The following is a 19,714-nucleotide window of genomic DNA, read 5'->3' as shown; positions in this document are numbered from 1 at the left end:
CCATCGGCAACCCAGAGCTGTACCCCAAGGCCTCTCGCTCCAGTCTGCCTTGGGAACAGCAGGCCGAAATCCGAGTGGTGCTCAGAGCCCTGGGGAAGATCAGAAGCTCACTGTTCTCCCACAAGCTAGATGCTGGGTCCGTCGGCCCTCCCTGCAGTTGTTTCATGTCACTTCACACCTTGTTACTCTTGTTATTTGCCAGAACTTCGGGGAATCTCTTCCTTTCCCTCTCCAGTGCATTTCATCTGTGTTGGTCCAGTAGGGGAAGCTATAAGGTCTGAATGACAGGATGAGTGATCAGTTGAACAAGTGAGCAGGTAGGCTGGGAGGAGTGGTGAGGAGGAGGAGCTCGCCAAGCTGACGGGTGGTCCTGCTGGCGGAGGGCAGGGTTTATGCAAGGTCCTGGGAGCCTGAAGGAGCCTGACATGAGACTGGAGGGGTCAGCATGGCCAGAGGCCAGGAGTTCCCACCCTGGCTCTCTTACTGCCTGGTCACCGTGCTGTGCCTGTTTGCCTCTCTATAAATGGGAAGTCATTTTTATAGTAATTCCTCGCTTGGGGTGTTGAGTTACTACTTGTGAAGGGCTCAGTGCAGCACTGGTTGTAAATGCTGAGCCTAGAGAGGAGGTGTGAGTAGGAAGTGACGGGGGAGGGGGGACGGGGACGCAGCTGACTTGCATCTTTGAAAGTTCACTTGGGTGTGCCCCACAACCCCAGCTTCTAAACACAGGACGTGATGTCCCAAGAAGGAATGGAGGAGGAGTGCTGAGTGGGAGTTGGGGGTTCTTCTGACTTGTGTGTAGTTTTTTTCTTTTTAAAATATTTTTATTGACATTTAGAGAAAGAAGAAGGGAGAGAGAGAGAGAAATATCGGTCGGCTGCCTCTTGCACGCCCCCTATCAGGGATCGAGCCTGAAACCCAGGCATGTGCCCTGATGGGGAATCAATCAAATCAACAACCTTTCGGTGCACGGATGACACCCAACTAACTGAGCCACACCTACCAGGGTACTTGTATGTAGTTTCCAATACTTTCAGAATGTGTAGCTGTACTACTTTTAGAATGAAAAAGCACATCTATCCCTCACTTCATTTTAATTCATTCCTGATAAGTGCAAAACTGCTGAATGAAAAAATATAAATTTTCATGAATTTTATCGGGTAATATATGCATTCTATCCTAATTCAAGTTATCCACATATTTTTCACTGCAGGAAAAATATTTCAGCCAAACACTGACAAAATAAGCAACAGTGGAAAAGAAACACTGCTTACACACATAATGTAATGTAGGGGGATGGCTTATTTATACTCCTGAGAAGATAAAGGAGTGATGGTGGGGCAGGGCAGAGACAAGATCAGTAGCAGTGCTGTGCTGAGTCATACTAAAATTGGAAGCAGAAAGAAAAGCCAGATCCTAACTTTATTTAAAATATTATTTGGTTTATCATTTTTTCGCATTAATTTTGATTTTAAAAATTACAGTATTATCTTGATTACTAAGATTTTTGGTGCCCCATTACATTTTGTGTCTAGGTGAGTGCAAAGGTGCCCATTATGGTATCTATAATAATAAAAGTGTAATATACTAATTAGACCTGACATCCTTCTGGACGTCCTTCCGGACGAACTTCTGGATGAAGCCCGGGCTGCGAGGGAAGCCTAGGTCCCAGGTGCCAGAGGGAAGCTGGTGCCTGCAGCCCGGGGAGGGAATGCCTACTCTTGCACGGATTTCGTGCATTGGGCCTCTAGTTACAAATAAACAGGAAACCAGCAAATAGCCTGAGTTGTAATCACGGAAGGAAATTATGGAATAGATGTGGCTGCAAAGATGTCAGTGCAGCTTCTGTTTCCCCAAGGGAAACATGGGCTCATTCATTCCACCTCGGGTGTGCCCCACAACCCCTTTGGCCCTGGCCCAAACAGTTGTTACAGGAGGTAAGTCTACAATGAAAAAATAAAGTCTTTTTTTCACCCATTCTCTAATATCCTCTCCACCTGAAGAAAAAAACGAAGAATGAAAAATTTGCATCCTCTGTTCTTTCCTCTACCTGGAAAACTCCTACATAGCCTTCAGTGCCCCCTCTCACTGCAGCAGACTGAGAAACCCAAGGCAGGGTGAGGTTGCCACCTGGCCACTGGCATCGCAGAGTCAGGAGTGCTCTTGCCAGGACTCAGGGCGGCCTTAGTCCCTGGAGCAGACATTTGAAGATACAAGATTTTTTTCACTTTGGGGAAAGTCTGTACCAGAGAACTCAGAGTCAGGTACTTGTGAAGGTGACCTTTACCTGGCCTATTGTCCTTGCTCTGATTGTATCTGCCTGCCTACTACAACCTTACAGAGTGACCTGGTCATAATCTCCTAACGGGGCTGTTGTGGTGGGTAGTCACTCCCCAGACATATAACTTTAATGGAAGGTTTAAGTCCGTTGTTCTTACACATCTAGGCTAGCTCACCTCTGAGAACCCTGGAAGGCATAACAAGCCTTAGCAAAGCACATGCTCTTGTTACCGATCCTGTAATTCACTCCCCATCTTGCTGTCTCCCACCTCCATGTAACCTTCCTTACTTTCCCTCCGTAATTTCAAATGCGTACAAGAAGCTGCAAAACCTGTCCTGCGGAGCACCTGAGATCTTGTTCCCTGGCATGTTTCTTCAGTTTGACTCAAATAAGCTCATGAAAAGTCTCTACAGGTTTGGATTTTTTCCTCATTGACATTTATCTGTAGAGCTTTTTGAAGATAGACACATGTTCTTTACATTTTCTCCCGATTCCTTGACCCTCAAACTTGGTTGGTCACCAAACCTTGTTGATTTTACCTCTTTAAGAGCTGCTTCCTCAGTATCCCCTTTTCTGACCCCACTGCCACAGGCCCCTGCCTCACCAGCAACCCATTCTCACTGCCCTGTTGGCATCTTCCAGGCAGATACTGAGCCTGGGTCGCCTCCGTGTGCACTCTTCATTCCTGGGCACAGCCTGCTGGCTCTCCCCGATGTCTGAGCCTTTTTTCATGGGCACTTGGCTTATTTCCCAGCCTTCCTTGCCCCAGTTCTAGATGGGAACTGAAGTACTAGATGTGATCTCTGCTTTGTTCCTTGAAAGGCACAGGCCTGCCCCTTTCCTCTCTTCCCCTCTGGTTGGCTGGAACAAGGAAGCGGTGGCAGGAGCTGGAGCAGCCATTCTGGACTACGGGCTGGAAGCTGCTTGCTCCAGACGGCAGGTTCAGGAGAGTGAAAGGGGCGCTGCCTCCTCCTGCGAGCCTCCATCCTGGTCTGGTTGTGTCCTCTACCTGAAGCCGCAGGCTGAGTAGTCTCACGGGGCAGCTCTGCCTGTGCTCCAGTGACACTCCCTCCAGCCACAGCTGTCGGCCTCCCTGTGGCTGGCCCAGCGCTGCAGCTACCCCATGGCTTCCCTTCACCACACAGTCCTTGTTTGGGTGCTGGGGAGGGTGCCCTAGGTTTCCCCCAGCCATCCTGAAAGTCCCAGGTCTGGGACCAACCTCCACCCCCGTGAGCTCCCCACACCCACTTATCTCCCTGCTCTCCCACAGGGCCTCCCCTGGAGAGAACACTGGCCTGCTGGGCCGGGCCCACTATGTGCCCCGTCTCATTTCTTGACCCTCCGCTGTTAAGTGCTGGAGTGGCAGGTTTGTGTCACCCTGTCTTCATTCTGTGGGGCAGCCCCAGGGCCAGCACGGTGTCTGGAAGGCACATCACGAGTGCTCGATGGGGAACTCCTGATAGCCCCGAGTGCTCACAGAGGCAGGAAAGGCCAGGTTTGACTCCGGCTCAGGGTAGACTTTGGTTAGGGGTGAATAGAAAGGGGGCGTCTTGGGGGAGCGGCCTCTGTCCTTCAGGTTTGCCTGTTGGAGGGACCTCTGCATGGAGGGCAGGGCCAGCTCCAGCCACGCCCACAGGACCCACTTCATGTGTGTGGAGCTCAGTAGAGAAAAAACATGTGGGGCCCTTGTCCAGAAATGACTGAGAATTTCAAGACAGCAACAGCAAAGGAATAAACAAGACATGGGGCCCTTCTAAGTGTGGGCCACAGGGACTGACTGCACAGGTTGCACCTACGTGAAATCGACCCTCAGTGCCAGGCTCAGTGCTGTTCCAGACGGGCCTGCGCCCTCTCACCTTCCCTCCCTCCCTGGACAGATATTTCATCAGGGGTCCCCTGGAAATAAGACGGAGATCTAATGCAAGGACACAGTCTCCTGCCACTCGTTCAGGTGGTGAGAACAGAGAGCTACTGACAAGCAGAACAGGTGCCAATCAGAGGAGGAGAAGGCAGGGCAGGGCCTGGGGTGGTGGGGACACCTTAGGGTGGTCGGGAAAGGCTTCATGGAGAAGGTGGCCAGCAGGGAGACTGTCATGTTGGAGACAGTGGACATGGGAGAAAGGGCAAAGGCAGCTGTGGGGCCAGAGGAAACGGGGGCAGAGGTGACAAGATGTGCTGCTGGGTCAGGTGCAAGTGTGGGACCGAGAGGAGTGGAGGATGCTCTTCGGAGCTTTGGGGTCCCCTGTGCTGAGATGAATGAGGCCCGGCGGAGCCGGTATGGCTAAGACCAGAGCTTGTTTCTGGGGTGTCAGGCATCCGTGTGGCGCTGCGGAGGAAGCGGTTAGTCCAGAGCGGGGTGGCCCAGCTCCTCTGTGTGCAGGTGGCCGAGTCTGCCATGTAACAGAACACATGCTCACTCTGCTTCAGGGCAAACGACCCCAGGTGCGGAGGACAGAAAAGCAGGCCACATCCGCGGGCTTGCAACAGATGACAGCTCAGCCAGGCTCTCAGCGCTGCGCTTTCTGTAGGGACTGTTGTAGTCTTGGACCAGGCAGCCAGACAGAAAACACCATTCAGAAAACATCCGGTTTATTAGGATTAGCTGTGGCATATTGGTTCCTTTAATAGTTTTAAACTGATACATGTGTCCCCACTAACAGCATACATGTAGGGGGTGTTGAGCTGCAGTGACAATAGCAAACAGGTGAATTGCTTAGAAAATCATTGTGATCCTAATGGGTTTTTCTTAGCAATGGCGAGAAGAAGAAAAGGTAGCTCAGAGCCTTGCTACAGGGTGCAGAGCAGAGCCAGGTGGGTGTTCAGAGCACCCTTTTGTGCTCTTGCTGTGAGCCCCAGTCCCCCCCCCCCCCAGAAGCTGAGGGGGAAGCTGGGGTTGCCAGTGGGTAGAAGCGAGGCTGCCCATCCACACACCCCATCCCTGCAGAGGAATGGGGCTCTTTGGGGTTGGGAGCCCCCACTGGCTGCAAGTGTCATTTTTGCCTAGAAATGTTTCGGGGTCTGAAACCCATTTCTGTATGGGCCAGCATGACGTCTGGGTTACAGGGAGAGGTGCTGTGTCCACATCAGTGCTCGGGCTTAGTATCCCGACGTGTCCATCCCTCCAGGTCGGTTTGGATCAGCTGCATCTCTGGGGTCTCCTCCCTGGCCGCCTTTGCCCTCCTCTCACCTTTTCAAGGCCAAGCTGTGTGTGAGACCTAGCTTCCCTTCCAAACCCAGCTCCTCGCGCCACAGCCACGGCACGACCCTGAGGCTCCAGGTGTCAGCATGAAGCTGTCAACATTGAGAATGAACTCAACTGGAGACTCGCCTGGAGCACTTCAGATGATACTCCAGACACAGCGGGTGTCCACTCATTCAGCAGGTGGGCCTGGCATGGTACCATCCCCCCTCCTAGATTTGGAGTCAGTCCCAGTTCAAATCATTGTTTTCTTTTTTAATATAGGTGATCCTTTCACCAGATATGTAAATGCGATTGAATTTGTCTCTGTAAAAACTTTCATATAAATAAATTCGTGCATCCGAAAGACTCCTGGTCAAACCATGTGCCTGATATTTAATTTGGGGATGGTATTGCAGTCACCTGCTTTCAGGAGAGGTGGGGCAGGGGTAGGTGGGTGGGAGGAATGGGGACTTCTGTGACCTGAGCCATCACAGCTCGGGTGAGAATTCCAGGTCTGGGCTCAGGGGGTCTTGCGCGTTTGGCAGTTTGCAATGTAGTTTCTGCTTTTCCTTAGCTGAGGAGCACAAACATTCACACAGGCCCAACTCAACGGGCACCGACCTTATCTCTCAGTGCATTTCTTACATTTTTCTCCCTCAAAAGGAATCCAGAGAAATATGATGGGGCAAGGGAAGCCGCTCTCTGTGGGGCCCTGGGCTCTGCCCCCAGGGGGTGGGTGCCTGGGCACTTCACCTCTCCCGAGGGGCAGGGGCAGGAGAACACAAACCTGGACCCGGGCAAGCAAGCATGACCGGGCTGCCCACTGGAAGGGGACCAATTCTAGCCTCGCCATGGTGTGGGCAGGTCCCTGGAGGGAGGGCAGAGGGGCTCCCCTCTGGAGGTCTAAAGAAAACCCTAGAATAGGGTGTGGGCGAGGGGCAGTTTTGCTGTTAGAGGAAGAGGGTGGGAGACCCAACTCCTAGAGTCAGAGGCCCTGGCAGGGAATCGGCGCCTCTTCTGTAGCCTAGGGCTCCTGCCTGCACCTTCCATGGGTTCAATTCCCAGCAACTGCCCTCCAGTGCCCCGGCCCCCACACAGTCATAGTTACACTAAGGAGCCTCGTGAGGTCCCAGCCAGGCTGACTGAGAGTGAAGGTATTCCTGCAGTGGGCAGTGATCCCCCTTTATTGCTGGCACTAAGTGAGGGATGCGGGCGGGGGTTGGCACCTGAGAAAGGCTGGTCAGGCGCGGGCCTCGGCTGGGAAAGGTTGGCCCTATCAGCCAGCCTCGCCTGCCCACCGCCCACCTGGCTGCAGGGCCACCGAGTTGGGACTCCCTTCTCCTGCCACCAGAGGTAGCTGTGCTGCCAGCACTGAGCTCCTGGGGCTGCTGTGAGCCCAAACAGTGGGGGCCAAGGACAAGCCTGCCACTGCCACTGCTGGCGCTCGGGGCCTGCCTCCGGGGTTGTGCCTGGATGCCTTTAGCACAGGGTCCCCAGGCTAGCTTGTCCCACTCCTGTGCAGAGGCACGAGCCCCCTGGGTCCCACCACCCATCTACCACATTGTCTCTGCTTTAGAATATACTTTCCTCTTCAATACAATCGTCTCTCAGTGTCAAGTAAAACAAGTCATGGAAGGCAAGGCAGCCCCTGAACACCCAGCTCTCAGCGGGCAGCCTCAGGCTCCCTGAAGGGAAGGAAGGGGAGTAGGGTCTCCAGCCATGTCTCATGCCACCCCAACACCCAGCTCCTGCTGACCGGGAGCTGACAGGGGTCATGGGGGGCGACACACTCTGAGGAAGTATGAGGCATTTTCTGGGCCTCAGGAGGCACGTGGGTCTGCCTGGGAAGCTGAGGCCAACCACCATGGCTGGAGAGAGGCCAGCCTGAGGCCGTGGGGATGGGGGTGGGAGGGGGCTGGAGGGGTGAGCAGGAGAGGGACTCCTCCAATTATTGCAGTCAGGTGTCCCAGAACACCAGGAATTCCTGGGAACCCTGCGGGAGCTAGGAGAGGCAGGGCAGAGGCTGTGCTGTGTTTTAAGGATATTCCAGCACATTCCATCTCTGGAAAACTGCCTGCGACCCTTCTCTGTTTTTGCATAAAGTGTCTACCCCTTAAGGTAGACCCAGAGACAGGACAACCTAACATATGACAAGAGTGCCTTTTTTTCTTTAGTGAGTTATGCTAGGGATTCCTCCAATTCGTAATTTTTTTAAGTCACATGTGAGAGGTCAGCTTCTGCCCTTCCTCTGCCCACTTCCCCAGCTGTGGGCCGGGGGCCTGGCCGTGAGCTCAGGGTGGGGACCCTGTTCTCGCTGCCGCTGTCCTTTGAGAGACCCACATGTTTATTTCATGGAAGACGGAGTTGGTTACTTCAGGAAGCTCTTTGTGGAGAACGTGGTAGGCACCTTCGTAAATCTGCAATTAGGAGAGACAGGAAGTCAGGGCTGCAGGAAGCTCCAGGTGCAGGGAGGGAGGCCACAGGTGGCAGCCAGAGTCCCCCAGACACTCCCCATGCCCCCAGGACTCCATCCTTATGGTGCCAGTGCCTTTTGATCAGATGATGATGTAAATAAATTAAAATGTGCCAACATGATCTAGCACTTCCTTTCTTAAATCAACACACACCTTTCCTTTATTCTGCGTCTCTCTCCAGCTGTGACCTGGTCTGTGCCTCTATCTCAAAACCCTGATTTCCATTCCTTGTCTTCACTTACTCGTCTTCCGCCTGGACCTCAGCTGGTCCCAGTCTACTTTCAGTCCCACCAACCCACAGCGACTGTAATTGGCATGGGCTACAATGACCTGGGAACACTTTCTCTCATATTGTCTTCTTAGCATCATTCGGAAGCTGTTAACCTTCTAGAAATACTTTCCTCTTATAGTTTCTTTCAATTTCTTTCCCAAATTTCCAATGGCCTCTTCAACAGGCATCTCAAAATGGAACTCCTGTATCACCCATCTCAGGGTAGGGGTCACAGTCTTCTCACTGGTGCAGGCCCAAGCTCAGGATCCATCCTTAGTCACTTGATCACTACAGTCACCCTCTCTCCAGGTCCTGCCAGGCTGTCCCCTGCCTTCACTACCACCGCCTCAGGCCAAGCTCATCCTCTTGGCCTGGGTGACACCACCATCTTCCCACCCAGTGCCCCTACCTCCACTCTTGCCTCCACAGGGCAGCTGAGGTGTGCTTTGAGAACCGTAGCAAAAGCCTGTTGCTGTCCAGCTCAGAACACGCTGTTGGCTTCTTCACTGCACTAAGAGTTGGGACCCCTCCTCTGCTGCCAGGTCCCCCTCACCCTGCTTGGCACACTCCACCATACTAGTCTCCTGAGTGTTTGCATACACCAATATTTTGCAACTTAGGTCTTTGCAGTTGCCCCTCCCTTGTTCTGGAATGCTCTTCCACTGCTCCAGTCACTGTCAGCTCCTAGGCCTGCCTGCCGATCTGGGTGAGTGCCTTACCTCTTCTCTAGTTTCTCTGTCCCACTCTCTGCTTGATTTCCTTCAGGACCCTGACCCTCTTCCTCACTGTCACCCTGTCTGGTTGGTTGTTTGCTGCTCATCCACTAGGACAGACTGTGTGAGAGGGTTGAGACTTTGCCTGTCCTGTTCCCTGGGCCTGGCACAAGGTCAATGCTGACTGAACACTTGGGTTCAAGAAGACACGAATGAATGGAGAGTGAATGAACAAATGAGCACTCTACATGGCCTCCCTTTGTGGGGTCACCAAGGTTCCACTCCGCAAAGGGCATGATCTGTGAGGCGCCTTCACCCAACTGCAAAGTGGCCATGGCCTTTCATGTTCTCCAGCATCATAAGAGCCAGTTTTCCTTTTTCTCCTGCTTTCTGGTCACCCACGAGTCTACATCTGACAGTTGGTGTGGGCCAGGGTCTGCAATGCACAATGGTGTGAGGGGAGCACTTGACAGTTTGCAAAGCCATGAGAGTCTGTCAGTGCCGTATGGAATGGAGAGGGTCGGTGGGAGTGAGTTCGAATTCTGACCCTACCTCTCAGTAAGTGTGGGACCTGTAGTGAGGTAGTTGCCTGTTCTCTTTATAACTTAGCAGGAAATGGTCCTGGACTCGGCCTCCATGTGCCTACTGCACAGACTGTAGTGGCATAGTTTGGGGCCACATATTCATCATCAGTATACTGGGGCTGTGGTCAATGGTCACTTGACAGGTACATAGTAGGTGCTTCTCCTCCTCCCCACCCCACCCCACCCCCAACTGGGGCTCTTCCCAGTTCAATTAGACAAACAAAAAACAGAGATGTCTGGACTCTCCAAACAACATTTTCCATCTCTACAGGCCCTCCACATTAACCCATTGTGGTCTGTGTGTCTGACAAGCCATGTGGCTAAGCCACAGGTCCCATGCCCTCTTGCATATGCCCTTGCAGACTAGACCCTGCCATGCCCACTGCTCTGGTACCCCCAGAGCCCTGACAGTGGTGGCTGGTCCCCAGCTGCTGCAGAAAACCAACCTGCAGAGAGGCCGGGCAGCCACACGCCTTTGGACCTGGGACACGGAAAAGCGGGAGACATGCTCTTGGAGACATTTCTTTGCCCAGTGCCCAGATGCGGGTTTTTTCCTTGACCCAGACATCTTCTGAGTATTCTCCCATGACCAATTGGCTAATGGCTTGTGTTCTTGCTTAGAATGAACAGCTACCTTGTATTTCTGGTATGTATTTTCCAGTGGGGCCAGGTTGGCCGTATCCCAAGATGACCCCCGTCCCCCCGGGGGTAGCCTTGGGGTTCTGGGCAGATATGCCCAAAGGGACACCACCTTCCCACTTTGGGGAAGTGAGGGGATCAGGTGCTCACCTTGAGTGTCTTGTCCTGGCTCTTGGCGGACTCCATGAGCAAGTAGGCCCCTTTGCTGTCGCACAGGCGGTCAGCAGAGCCCTGGAGCAGCAGGAAGGGCAAGGTCAGCTTGGGGAGGGCCCGCTCCACCCTGGAGACAGCATTGAGCAGCTGCATGCCGAAGCACACTTTCATCCCTGCCCGGCAGATGAGGGGGTCCGTGTTATAAAGGTCGACCTGCAGAAAAAAAGAGAGAGGTTTCTATCATTAGTTCAGGGGTGGGGACTTCCCTATTGTCTGTTAGATCTTCCTTCTGCTTTGGCCTGAAGAGCTGATTCCATCAGTCAGCTCCGTCTGGGATGCAGGTGCATGGCCAGCCCTTCCATGACCCAGACCTGCACTGTTTTGATGCCTCTCTTCACAGGCTTTGTTCCATGCATCCCACATTCATACATGTGCCTCCACACAGTTTCAAGTGTTAAGGCATATATTTTTATATAGGCAACATTATATTGCTTACAGATTTTGTTCAGGAACAGCTCTGAAGGTATTCTGGTGTTAGTCATGTGGGTTTTGCTTTCTCTAAGCCCGTCTTCCCTTACTTAGTGTCCACCTGGTAGAAGTGGGTGAGGGCACACACAACACACAGGGGCAATGGGGGCCCTGGCGGAAGGCGTGGGGCTGGTTTGAGGAGCCCCTGAGGCACTCTGGCAGGGCACCACCCCATGGGCTTCCAGAGGAACGAATTCCAGGGAAGGTCTGGGCTGTGGTGGGCTCCAGTCTCCATGTCCTCTGGGCTGCAGAAGGCTGCCTGCCACCCAGACAGGGATGCCTACTGCCTCTCTAGGGGGCATGCCCAGAGGCTGGGTCCTCCCTCCTCAATCATCAGATTTCCCAGGACCTAACTCTAACTCCCCCTGCTTATGGCTCAGAATCTGACCCAGCCTTTCACGAGGCTACCCTGACACCCTATCCTTGTTTTCCCTGGCTTCACGCCTCCTGCCTCTAAGGGAACAGTGAGTTGCCTGCTCACTGTGGCCCCAGGTGGGGCACTGCCCCCACAAAATCTGGGTGAGAAGTCTCTAGAAGTCTCTCAGGCCATATGGGTAGGTGTGAGACCACAACATCCCCTATCTCATTTCCCTCATCCTTGCCAGTGGGTTCTTGGCTGGTTGGAGATGTGCCACATGGGTAAGGGAGCAGAGGGGCCATGGGAGGAAATGCGCCCCCCACTGCCCTGTGAGCTGCCAGAGTGCCCACTGTGTTCCAATCTGATCGGCAAAGGCAGGGCTACACCTCTCTTCTGTTCCCACCCCTGCAGGCCTCAGCTGGCATTCAGATCCATGCCGAGGCGGGGAGGCTATTCTGGGTCATCCCTGCCATCCCTGAAACCTCCCGTGCTGGGGACAGAGCAGGCAAAGCAGACCTTTGTGGAGAGCCACATGAGACGGATTAGCACTTCCTGCAGCGGAGCTGGCGTGAATCCTGCAGGGCTAAGGCCATTTGTTTGGGGGCTGAGAGGACAAGAGACTGGCAGGAGCAGTGCGTGGCCATAGCGGTTGCTGGTCCAGGGTCTGCAAGGAGCCCTGTTTGGAAGGAGAGCCCTGGGCTTGCAGTCTGTCGAGAACTGAGGCTAACAACGAGAGCAATGGCAACTGCAGCACCACCGAGCAGACACGTACCCAGCACAGTGTCAGGGCAGCATGTGCAAGACCTCATTTAGTGAAAAGAAGAACAGCTAACACTTCACTTCTGAGCTCTTCCTTTCCATGTGAGTGCACTACATGTTTAACCCGATTAACCTTAATAAGCACTCCGTCTGAAGAATGGCTCTCATTATCCTTATTTTGGGAGGAGGAACCTGCCTATTATCCATTACTCAGTTCCTGTTCCCCCCTATAGAACCCCGAATGTTTCATTTGGAATACAAGGAAGGACCCAGAATAAAGACTACATTCCCCAGCCCTCTTTGCAGTTAGGTCTGGTCATGTGACCACATTCGGGCCAATGGGAAGTGTGAAGTATGCAGTGTGATCCTCCTGTCAAGGCTTGTCCTATTTCCCTCCTCCCACCTACCAGAACACAAGCTGAGTAAGGCGGGAGCTGGGGCCCAGGGATGACAGCCACACCCCAGAAACAAAAAGCAACAAGATGCACTGGAGCACATGGGGCCGGTGACCCTGAGCAGTCAATAAGCTTCTCTCCTGTCTAATCCCCCATTGTTGCAGTCTGGGTCTCCTCGCGCTGGCAGCCCTGCTAAGAGCACTCCATTCCATGTCGCTGGACCCTGGTTGCACGGGATGTGTCCTTAGGAGCGCACAGGGCCAAAGCCTGCTAGACCACCACCACCTTCCCGAAACGGCCTGCCCCCTTGCTCTGTTGATCCAAGACATCCTGGCCACATGAGGCCCCTTGGGGAGTCTGTTCTCGGGACTAATTGCTCTGACGGCCCAAGCGGCTTCCTGCTCTTGGCTTCATTTTCCATGTCTTGGTCACGTAAGCCTTGTTTACACAATGGCTGTATATGGGCCTGGGGAAGGAGCTGCCAGATGTGTCGGGGAAAGGGCAGGCCCTTGGTGGGAGCCACAGCTGGGGCAGAAGGCAAGTGGGACAGAGGGAAAGTAGAGTTTGGAGCAAAAAGGGGGGCCAAACTTCATGGGGAAACTGAGGCTCAGAGGGCCCAAATCCTCCCCTCAAGTAACCATTCTGGCCCAGTCACGATGGCCTTAGTTTTATTTATTTTTATTTTAAATATATTTTTATTGATTTCAGAGAGGAAGGGAGAGGGAGAGAGAGAGATAGAAACATCAATGATGAGAGAGAATCACTAATTGGCTGCTTCCTACACACCCCCTACTGGGGATTGAGCAACCTGGGCACATTCGACGCTTAACCACTGAGCCACGCCAGCCGGGCTGGCCTTTGTGTGTGTGTGTTTTTTTAAGAGCTTAAGATCTAAAGTCACCAGAAGTCCTACTTGTGAGGTGAGAACATGTCCTGTCACCCCCAGAAAAGAGGCAGATAGGGCTATCTCTCCTGGACTAGACCCAACCCCAGAGCACTGGTCAACAGAAGAAGCATATTCAAAGCCAAAGATGAAAAAGTCAGTCCCCAAAGATGACTTCTTATAGGATTCCATCTCTATGACAATCTTAAAATGACAAAAGTGAGAAATGTGGTTGCCAGGGGTGGGGTAGGGGAAATGGGTGTGCTACACCAGGGTAACATGCGGGATCTTTGTAGTTATAGGATGTTCTGTGGTCTGATGTACTAATGTCAACTTCCTGGTAGTGATGTTGTCTTATAGTTTTGTAAGATGTCAGCATCAAAGAGAACTGGGTAAGGGTCCATAGGATTCCTTTCCATTATTTCCCACAACTACATGTGAATCACTACTACATCAAAACAAAAAGTTTAATTAAAAAAACATGTAACAAAGACCCAGTCTTTGGCACTATCTCTCGCATCCCCTCCCCCCATTTTTCTTTATCATAATTTTTTTTTTTTTTTTATGCCAGCTGAGAACGTGTCCATTGGGAACATGTCAGCTGGAGGCTCCGGGTCCAGGTCCAAGTGAGCACATCTTTGTTTCAGGTGATTGACCTCTGGGGGTGCTGCCACTGGCTGGACTTGAAGTCTTTTTTTCTTGGGGGGCATGTCAACTGACAATACAAGGCAGACCAGAGGAGTGAGGAGCACCCAGCCCTGATGGTTCCCAGCTGTGGTCTGGGCAAGGCTCTTCTCTCCTAGGCTCAGTTTGCTGAATAGTGAAATAGGGGTGATAGTGGAAATGCCTCAGAGGACTCTAGGGGGATTCAATGAGCTGATGAAGACACAGTGCCACGCCCAGGGTCTGGCCCCAGAGTGAGGCTAGTGATGTGTGGGGTGCATCTGGCTCTGACCCTGGGAACAAGGAAAGGAAGGTCTCTCTGCCTCAGAGACCTCGAGCCACATAACCTTAGGTGAAGTCTTACTCCTTCCAGGTCTTTGCTTTCCCACTGAGGGAACCTCGAAGGTTCCTCTTTGGATTTAAGTTTCACAGGTTGTGAATATTTTCCTGGCCTCCTTCGCGTATTTTAGTGATCCCCAGTACTTTCACTGTTTTCTGGGGCTCTGAGAGCTCTCAGCAAGGTTGAACTTGCCAGCCAGGAACGTGCCAACTGGGGCTGCTGACTTTTGAACACAGTCTCTCTGTGGGGAAGAGACTTTGCCCTAAAGCACAGTAAATATAGTTACAATCTACAGCTGGGAGTTGTCTTCAAGTTGGTTGAGCAACATCTAGGCACGACTACTACAGCCAAATCCCTTGACCTATTTTTAAAAAATCTGTTCCGTGATGGAATACAAAATTACATTTTTAATTAAAATGATATTTAAAATAACGAACACACTTAGCCCTTAATTATGTACCAGGTGCTGTGTTGAGCATTTTACTTGTACTTGCTCGTTGACTCTTCACAGGAAACCCGTGTAGGGACTGTTGCTATTTTCACCATTTCATACACGAGGAGAGGCTCACCGGGGATAGATGACCCACTCAAGATTACACAGCAGGTAAGGGGCAGAGCCGGGATAAGAGCCTAGGCAGCTGGGTTTCACCATCGTCATTCACAGCCGCTCACCATGCTATGCTACCTACTAAGGAAGAGAAAGTGAAGGTGAGTCCTGTGGACTCGCAGGTCAGCCAGGAGCCGTGGAGGTGGCATTCCTCAGAAAAAAAGCGGTGGGTCCCTGGTGAGAACCATACATATCTAGGCCTGACGGTGAAATGACTTGGTGGGTACCACAGTTGCCACCCTTCACAGAAGGGGAGGGGGTGCCCTACTAGGCACAGACAGGCATGCACCCTCCTCACATGACACTGTTTACCACTTCACAGAGAAATATAGCCCAGCAGGTCTGATCTCCTACAGTTTCCCTTCAAGGACCTACATGTGTCTACAACTGGGTTTTTCTGACCTTCCTTCCCTCCAACACCCTCTCTTTTCCTATGGAAGCCTCGTCCTTCCACCTGTGCTTTGGAGCCCATCCCAGGACTCCCATCTCCTTCCTCCATGGTTTAGATCTTTCATAATCCACCTATTTTTATCACAGAGAAATCAGAGAGCCTGCTCTGGCATCCTGGAGAGAGTGCACAACAATTCTACCCAAGTGAGCTCTAAAATCTAGAAACCCGGAGGAACCCTACAATGAATGGACATGTCTTTGCAGAGGCAATCTCTTCATTTCCTACCTTGGTTTTGAATGGCAATTTGTTGTGGAAAGACTTGGATGAATAGAAAATCCTCTCCTATGTACTGTGGTTTCCATTGCCCATCACAAGTGGCTGTTCCAGCCCTTTGCTCTTAAATCAATCAACATCTATTCCTCTTTCAGTCCTTAGCTCAGACTTTACACCTTCAGGGATGCCTTTTTGATTTTCCAAGTTCTCCTGGCTAACAGCCCTTCTCAAGCCTTCCACTTACCCTTCACCCAGGGGTTTGTGCACCTGCCTGTCTCTCCCCTGGGGCAGGGCTCTGTCCTACCTTTGCTGTGTCCTCGTGTAGGAGGCCCTCAGTAAATGCTGGCTGAATGAATGAGCCAACCTTCCTCTATCCCAGCCCAACAAGAAATGCCTCTGGGCCCTGGGAGCCTGGCAGAGATCAGATGCATCTGGAAACCTCTGAACCACGCTCACTGGCCAACAGCTGGCAAAGGGGCTATTCACATTGGAATGATATCCATGGGCCTTAGAAGAAAAGGCCCCTCATTAGTTCATTCAACAAGAATAATCAGGCATGAAAGAGGAAACACCCCCAAAGGTAAGTTCTTTGGAGCTGTTCGGTATTGTTCCCTGTGGCTTACTGGGCTGTGTTCTCATGAATGTCAAGCCTGTGGAATATTCTAAATGCAAATAATAATTTAGCATAGAAATTGGCTTGAATACGAAACATGCTGAACACTGGAAACAGCCTTGCCTGCTGTGTGGCCAGTGCCTGCTCCTCTCCCCATGTGTCCCCTCCTCTTGGGTCTGACAAATTCTACCCCCAGCTGGCCACGCCCTGAACACTGCGCCCAGATTCCCCCTGGACCTGGGAACCCTGCAGTGCTGCCCACCCACTGCAGGGTCAGGTCCATACTCTTCCTGCGGCTTTCAAGGCCACATGTGATGGGCTCCAGCCGCCGCTCTGCCTCCTTCCTCAACACTCCTGCCACCCTTGTACCAGCGCCCTCGCATCGCTGTCCCCTCTGCCTTGGCTCCCCTTGGAGTTTCTCCTCTCTTATGACACTTAGCTCAGCTGCCCCTTCCTCCAGGAAGCCCTTGCCTTCCCCGGCTCCACTCCTTTCACATGTTCAGCTTCTGTACCTGAAGACTGGGGGCTGTCCCTGCTGTTTCCAGAATGCCTTTCCCATGCCCTGACTACTGTCAGCCATCGAAGCCCCGTCTCCCTTCAAGGTACAGTTCAGGTGTTTCCTCCTATGACAGGTGCCCAACACCAGCAGTGAAACTGGCTCCTGTCTCCCCAGGACTCCTGTGGCTCTGCAGACACCTCTTTAGAAACGGCTGTTAACAACAGCCCCCATCTGCCTAGGGCTGATGCTGTGCCAGGCTGCACCCTAGGTCCCCAAGGGAACTGAGCATCAGTGACACCGGGTGTCGTTTCCAAGGTCACACTGTGGCACAAAGAGACAGAGCTGGAGAGATGGGTCCAGACAGGCCTTTTTGCTCTTCCCACAAAGCCCTCTGCCTCTTTGTCCTCTGTGAGGTATTGATGTGCCTTTTCCCCTCTGACTGTGATCTCAGAAGACAGGGTGGCTTATCCGGTGTCTCTGCCTCCATCTTGAGGCCTGGCCAAAGTTTGTTGACTTGGCACGCTGCCTGCAGGTTGGCAAAGGAGAGACAGGGCCCTGTCTGACTTGACAGAAAGTCTCCTGGTTTGCTGGAGCAAAGCAAGTTCCATTTACCAAGAGGCCGAGTTCCCCCTCTGACTGCCAGAGCATGTACCCAACTTGGGTGGCAAAAATTCCCGAGCCAGACAAGGATCATTGGAAATAAGGATGATGCAGTTCCATTTTGGATATAAAGAAGATTCATCAGGATTACCTTATATACTACATGAATTGTCACTTAATCAAGGGTATGTGAATCACTGAACATTTTCCCTAAGATTACTTTTTGCTATTAAAGCTTGAACTCCTGGACATCCTGGTAGGTCACAGCCCTGGACACATGGGCACAGGCAGTTTGCACACACCCGCCACAGGGCTCTGGGCCTCCTTCTGAGGGGCTGAGGGTCTTCACAACAAGAAGAGAGGCCGAAAGTCAACCTCACTTGCTTCTTTGGGATGGAGGCTCCTGAAGTGAAACCTTGGGCCCAGACGTAGCTCCTGAGTGGTCACTGAGGGAAGAAGAAAGCAGCCATCATGTTCTCTACCCAACCTCACCAGCTATGGCTATCTTTTCCCAGGCCCAGGGATTGAATAAATAATACGAGAAGCAAGAAAGAATGACTGGGATCTTGCAGGACCACTTTCATAACTGCTGGTCACAAACAGCAAGATCATATGGTCTCAAGTCTTCAAGGTTGATGACAACTAAGGAAATGAGAACGTGGACTAAATAAAGAATAATGATGGGGAATTAAAATTAATTTTTATTGATTTCAGAGAGAGAGGAAAGAGAAGGAGAGAAACATCGATGTGAGAGCATATCATTGATCAGCTGCCTCCTGCACGCCCCCTGCCGGGGATCGAGCCCACAGTCAGGGCATGTGCCCTGTCAGGGAATGGAACCTAGTTCATAGGTTGGTGTTCAAACACTGAGCCACACCGGCTGGGCTTAAAAAATATTTTTACAAAAAGAACTCCCACAACTCGACAACAACAACAAAATCAAACAACCTGATTAAAAAGTGGACCAAGTACTTGATAGACATTTCTCCAAAGAAGATTTATAAATGGCCAACAAGCATGTGAAAACATGCTCAACAGTAATCATTAGGAAAATACAAATCAAAACGATCAGGCAATCCCACTTCTGCATATAAACCTAAAGGAATTGAAAGCAGGGTGTCATAGAGATATTTGCACACCCAAGTTCATGGAAGCATTGTTCATAATTGCCAAGAGTTGGAAGCAGGTGTTCATCAACAGGATTAATGGATAAACAAAACGTGGTATAGTCATGCAATAGAATATTATTTAGTCTTAAAAAGGAAGGAAATTCTGACACATGCTACAACATGGATACATCTAGAGGACATTACGCTTAAAAGATAAAAAAGGACAAATACTGTATGATTCCACTTATATGAGGCATCTAGAATAGTTGAGTTCATAGAAATGGAAAGCAAAATGGTATTTGCCAGGAGCTGGGGGAGGGGAGGTAGGGAGTCCGTGTTTAATGGGCATAGAGTTGCAGTTGTGAAGATAAAAAGTTCTGGAGATGGACGGTGGTGAGGGTTGCGCAATAATGTGAATGTACTTAATAAGGCCACTGAACTGTAAACCTAAAAATGGGTATGATAGCAAATTTTGTGTTCCGTATATCTTACCACAATACATTTTAAAAGATTTAAAATCTATATCTGTATTTATATTTTCATTTTTAATCATAGATAAAGGAAGTATGGCAGAGTATTTTCAATGGGTGCATCCTGGGGAGGAGCATATGGGCGTTGTACTACCATATCAACTTTTCTATAGATTTGAAAATCTCCATAATTAAATTGGAAGAAAAGGCTGGCTTTGACCTCTCCTTTCTCCACAATCTGTTTTCTCATTCTTTATTATGATTCCTTTTGCCAGGAGAAGCTATACATCCCTTGGGCAGGCTTGTAGCAAACAGACCCTGTGGTCAGAGGCCCATTTGGGGCTTGGGTCTGGCTCAGCCACTTATTCCAGCCGTGGCCAGTCAGTTGCATTGGATCCTCATGTAAATGGGGGTTTAATCCAATGGCACCTTTGAGAGAGCTTTGCTCAGGCTGTGTTCCCATGTGAACCCTGCCAGTCTCTCTAGAGAGTCACTGGCTTCTCTGCTGCTATTAAAGTCACTGACTTCAGGAATCTCTCTCTCATGTGCTCCAAGCTGCTTCTTCCAGAGTCAGCAGGAGGAGAGCTGGGAGCAGGAAACATCTGGAGTAAGGGGACAAAAAGATCAACAGATCCCACTTCTCAGGGCACAAGACCAAGGCAGAGCCATTTGTCAGTTGTCCCCATACTGAGCTATGCACTCGAAGAAACATCCTAATGTCTCGTTATTTTTTATTTAAGGCATTAGTAAAGGATAGCTGCCTCAAATCGACAAGTCTCCAGGGGAAATATGAAATATTGAGACCAACATCCAACAGTAAATATGCTTAGGTACTAGATCATATACTCTAGATAGATGGGTACAGGCGTTAACTAATGTTTCAATGGCTTTGGCTGTCACATAACTTATAGTCAAAGATTAAGGAAGTGT

The 19,714-nt window shown here is 51.2% G+C and overlaps 1 protein-coding gene across 4 annotated transcripts in view; it reads right to left on the bottom strand.

The window, feature by feature from the left end:
* Positions 1–4,853: 4,853 nt before the first annotated feature.
* MGLL (monoglyceride lipase) overlaps positions 4,854–19,714 on the bottom strand; it is a 157,402-nt gene continuing 142,541 nt past the window's right edge. For all 4 annotated transcript variants that reach the window (XM_080683521.1, XM_080683519.1, XM_080683520.1 and 1 more), the window contains 2 exons: positions 10,294–10,509; positions 4,854–7,879 (listed from right to left, as the gene is read on the bottom strand). In XM_080683521.1, coding sequence (XP_080539647.1) covers positions 7,754–7,879; positions 10,294–10,509 — 342 coding nt within the window. In that variant the 3' untranslated portion in view covers positions 4,854–7,753. The remainder of the gene's footprint in view (positions 7,880–10,293; positions 10,510–19,714) is intronic.

The sequence above is a fragment of the Plecotus auritus genome (genome assembly GCF_963455305.1).
Source record: "Plecotus auritus genome assembly, chromosome: 8".
Classification (NCBI taxonomy): Eukaryota; Metazoa; Chordata; class Mammalia; order Chiroptera; family Vespertilionidae; genus Plecotus; species Plecotus auritus.
The sequence above is the reverse complement of the archived record's forward strand: the minus strand, read 5'-3'. Positions and strand labels throughout refer to the sequence as shown.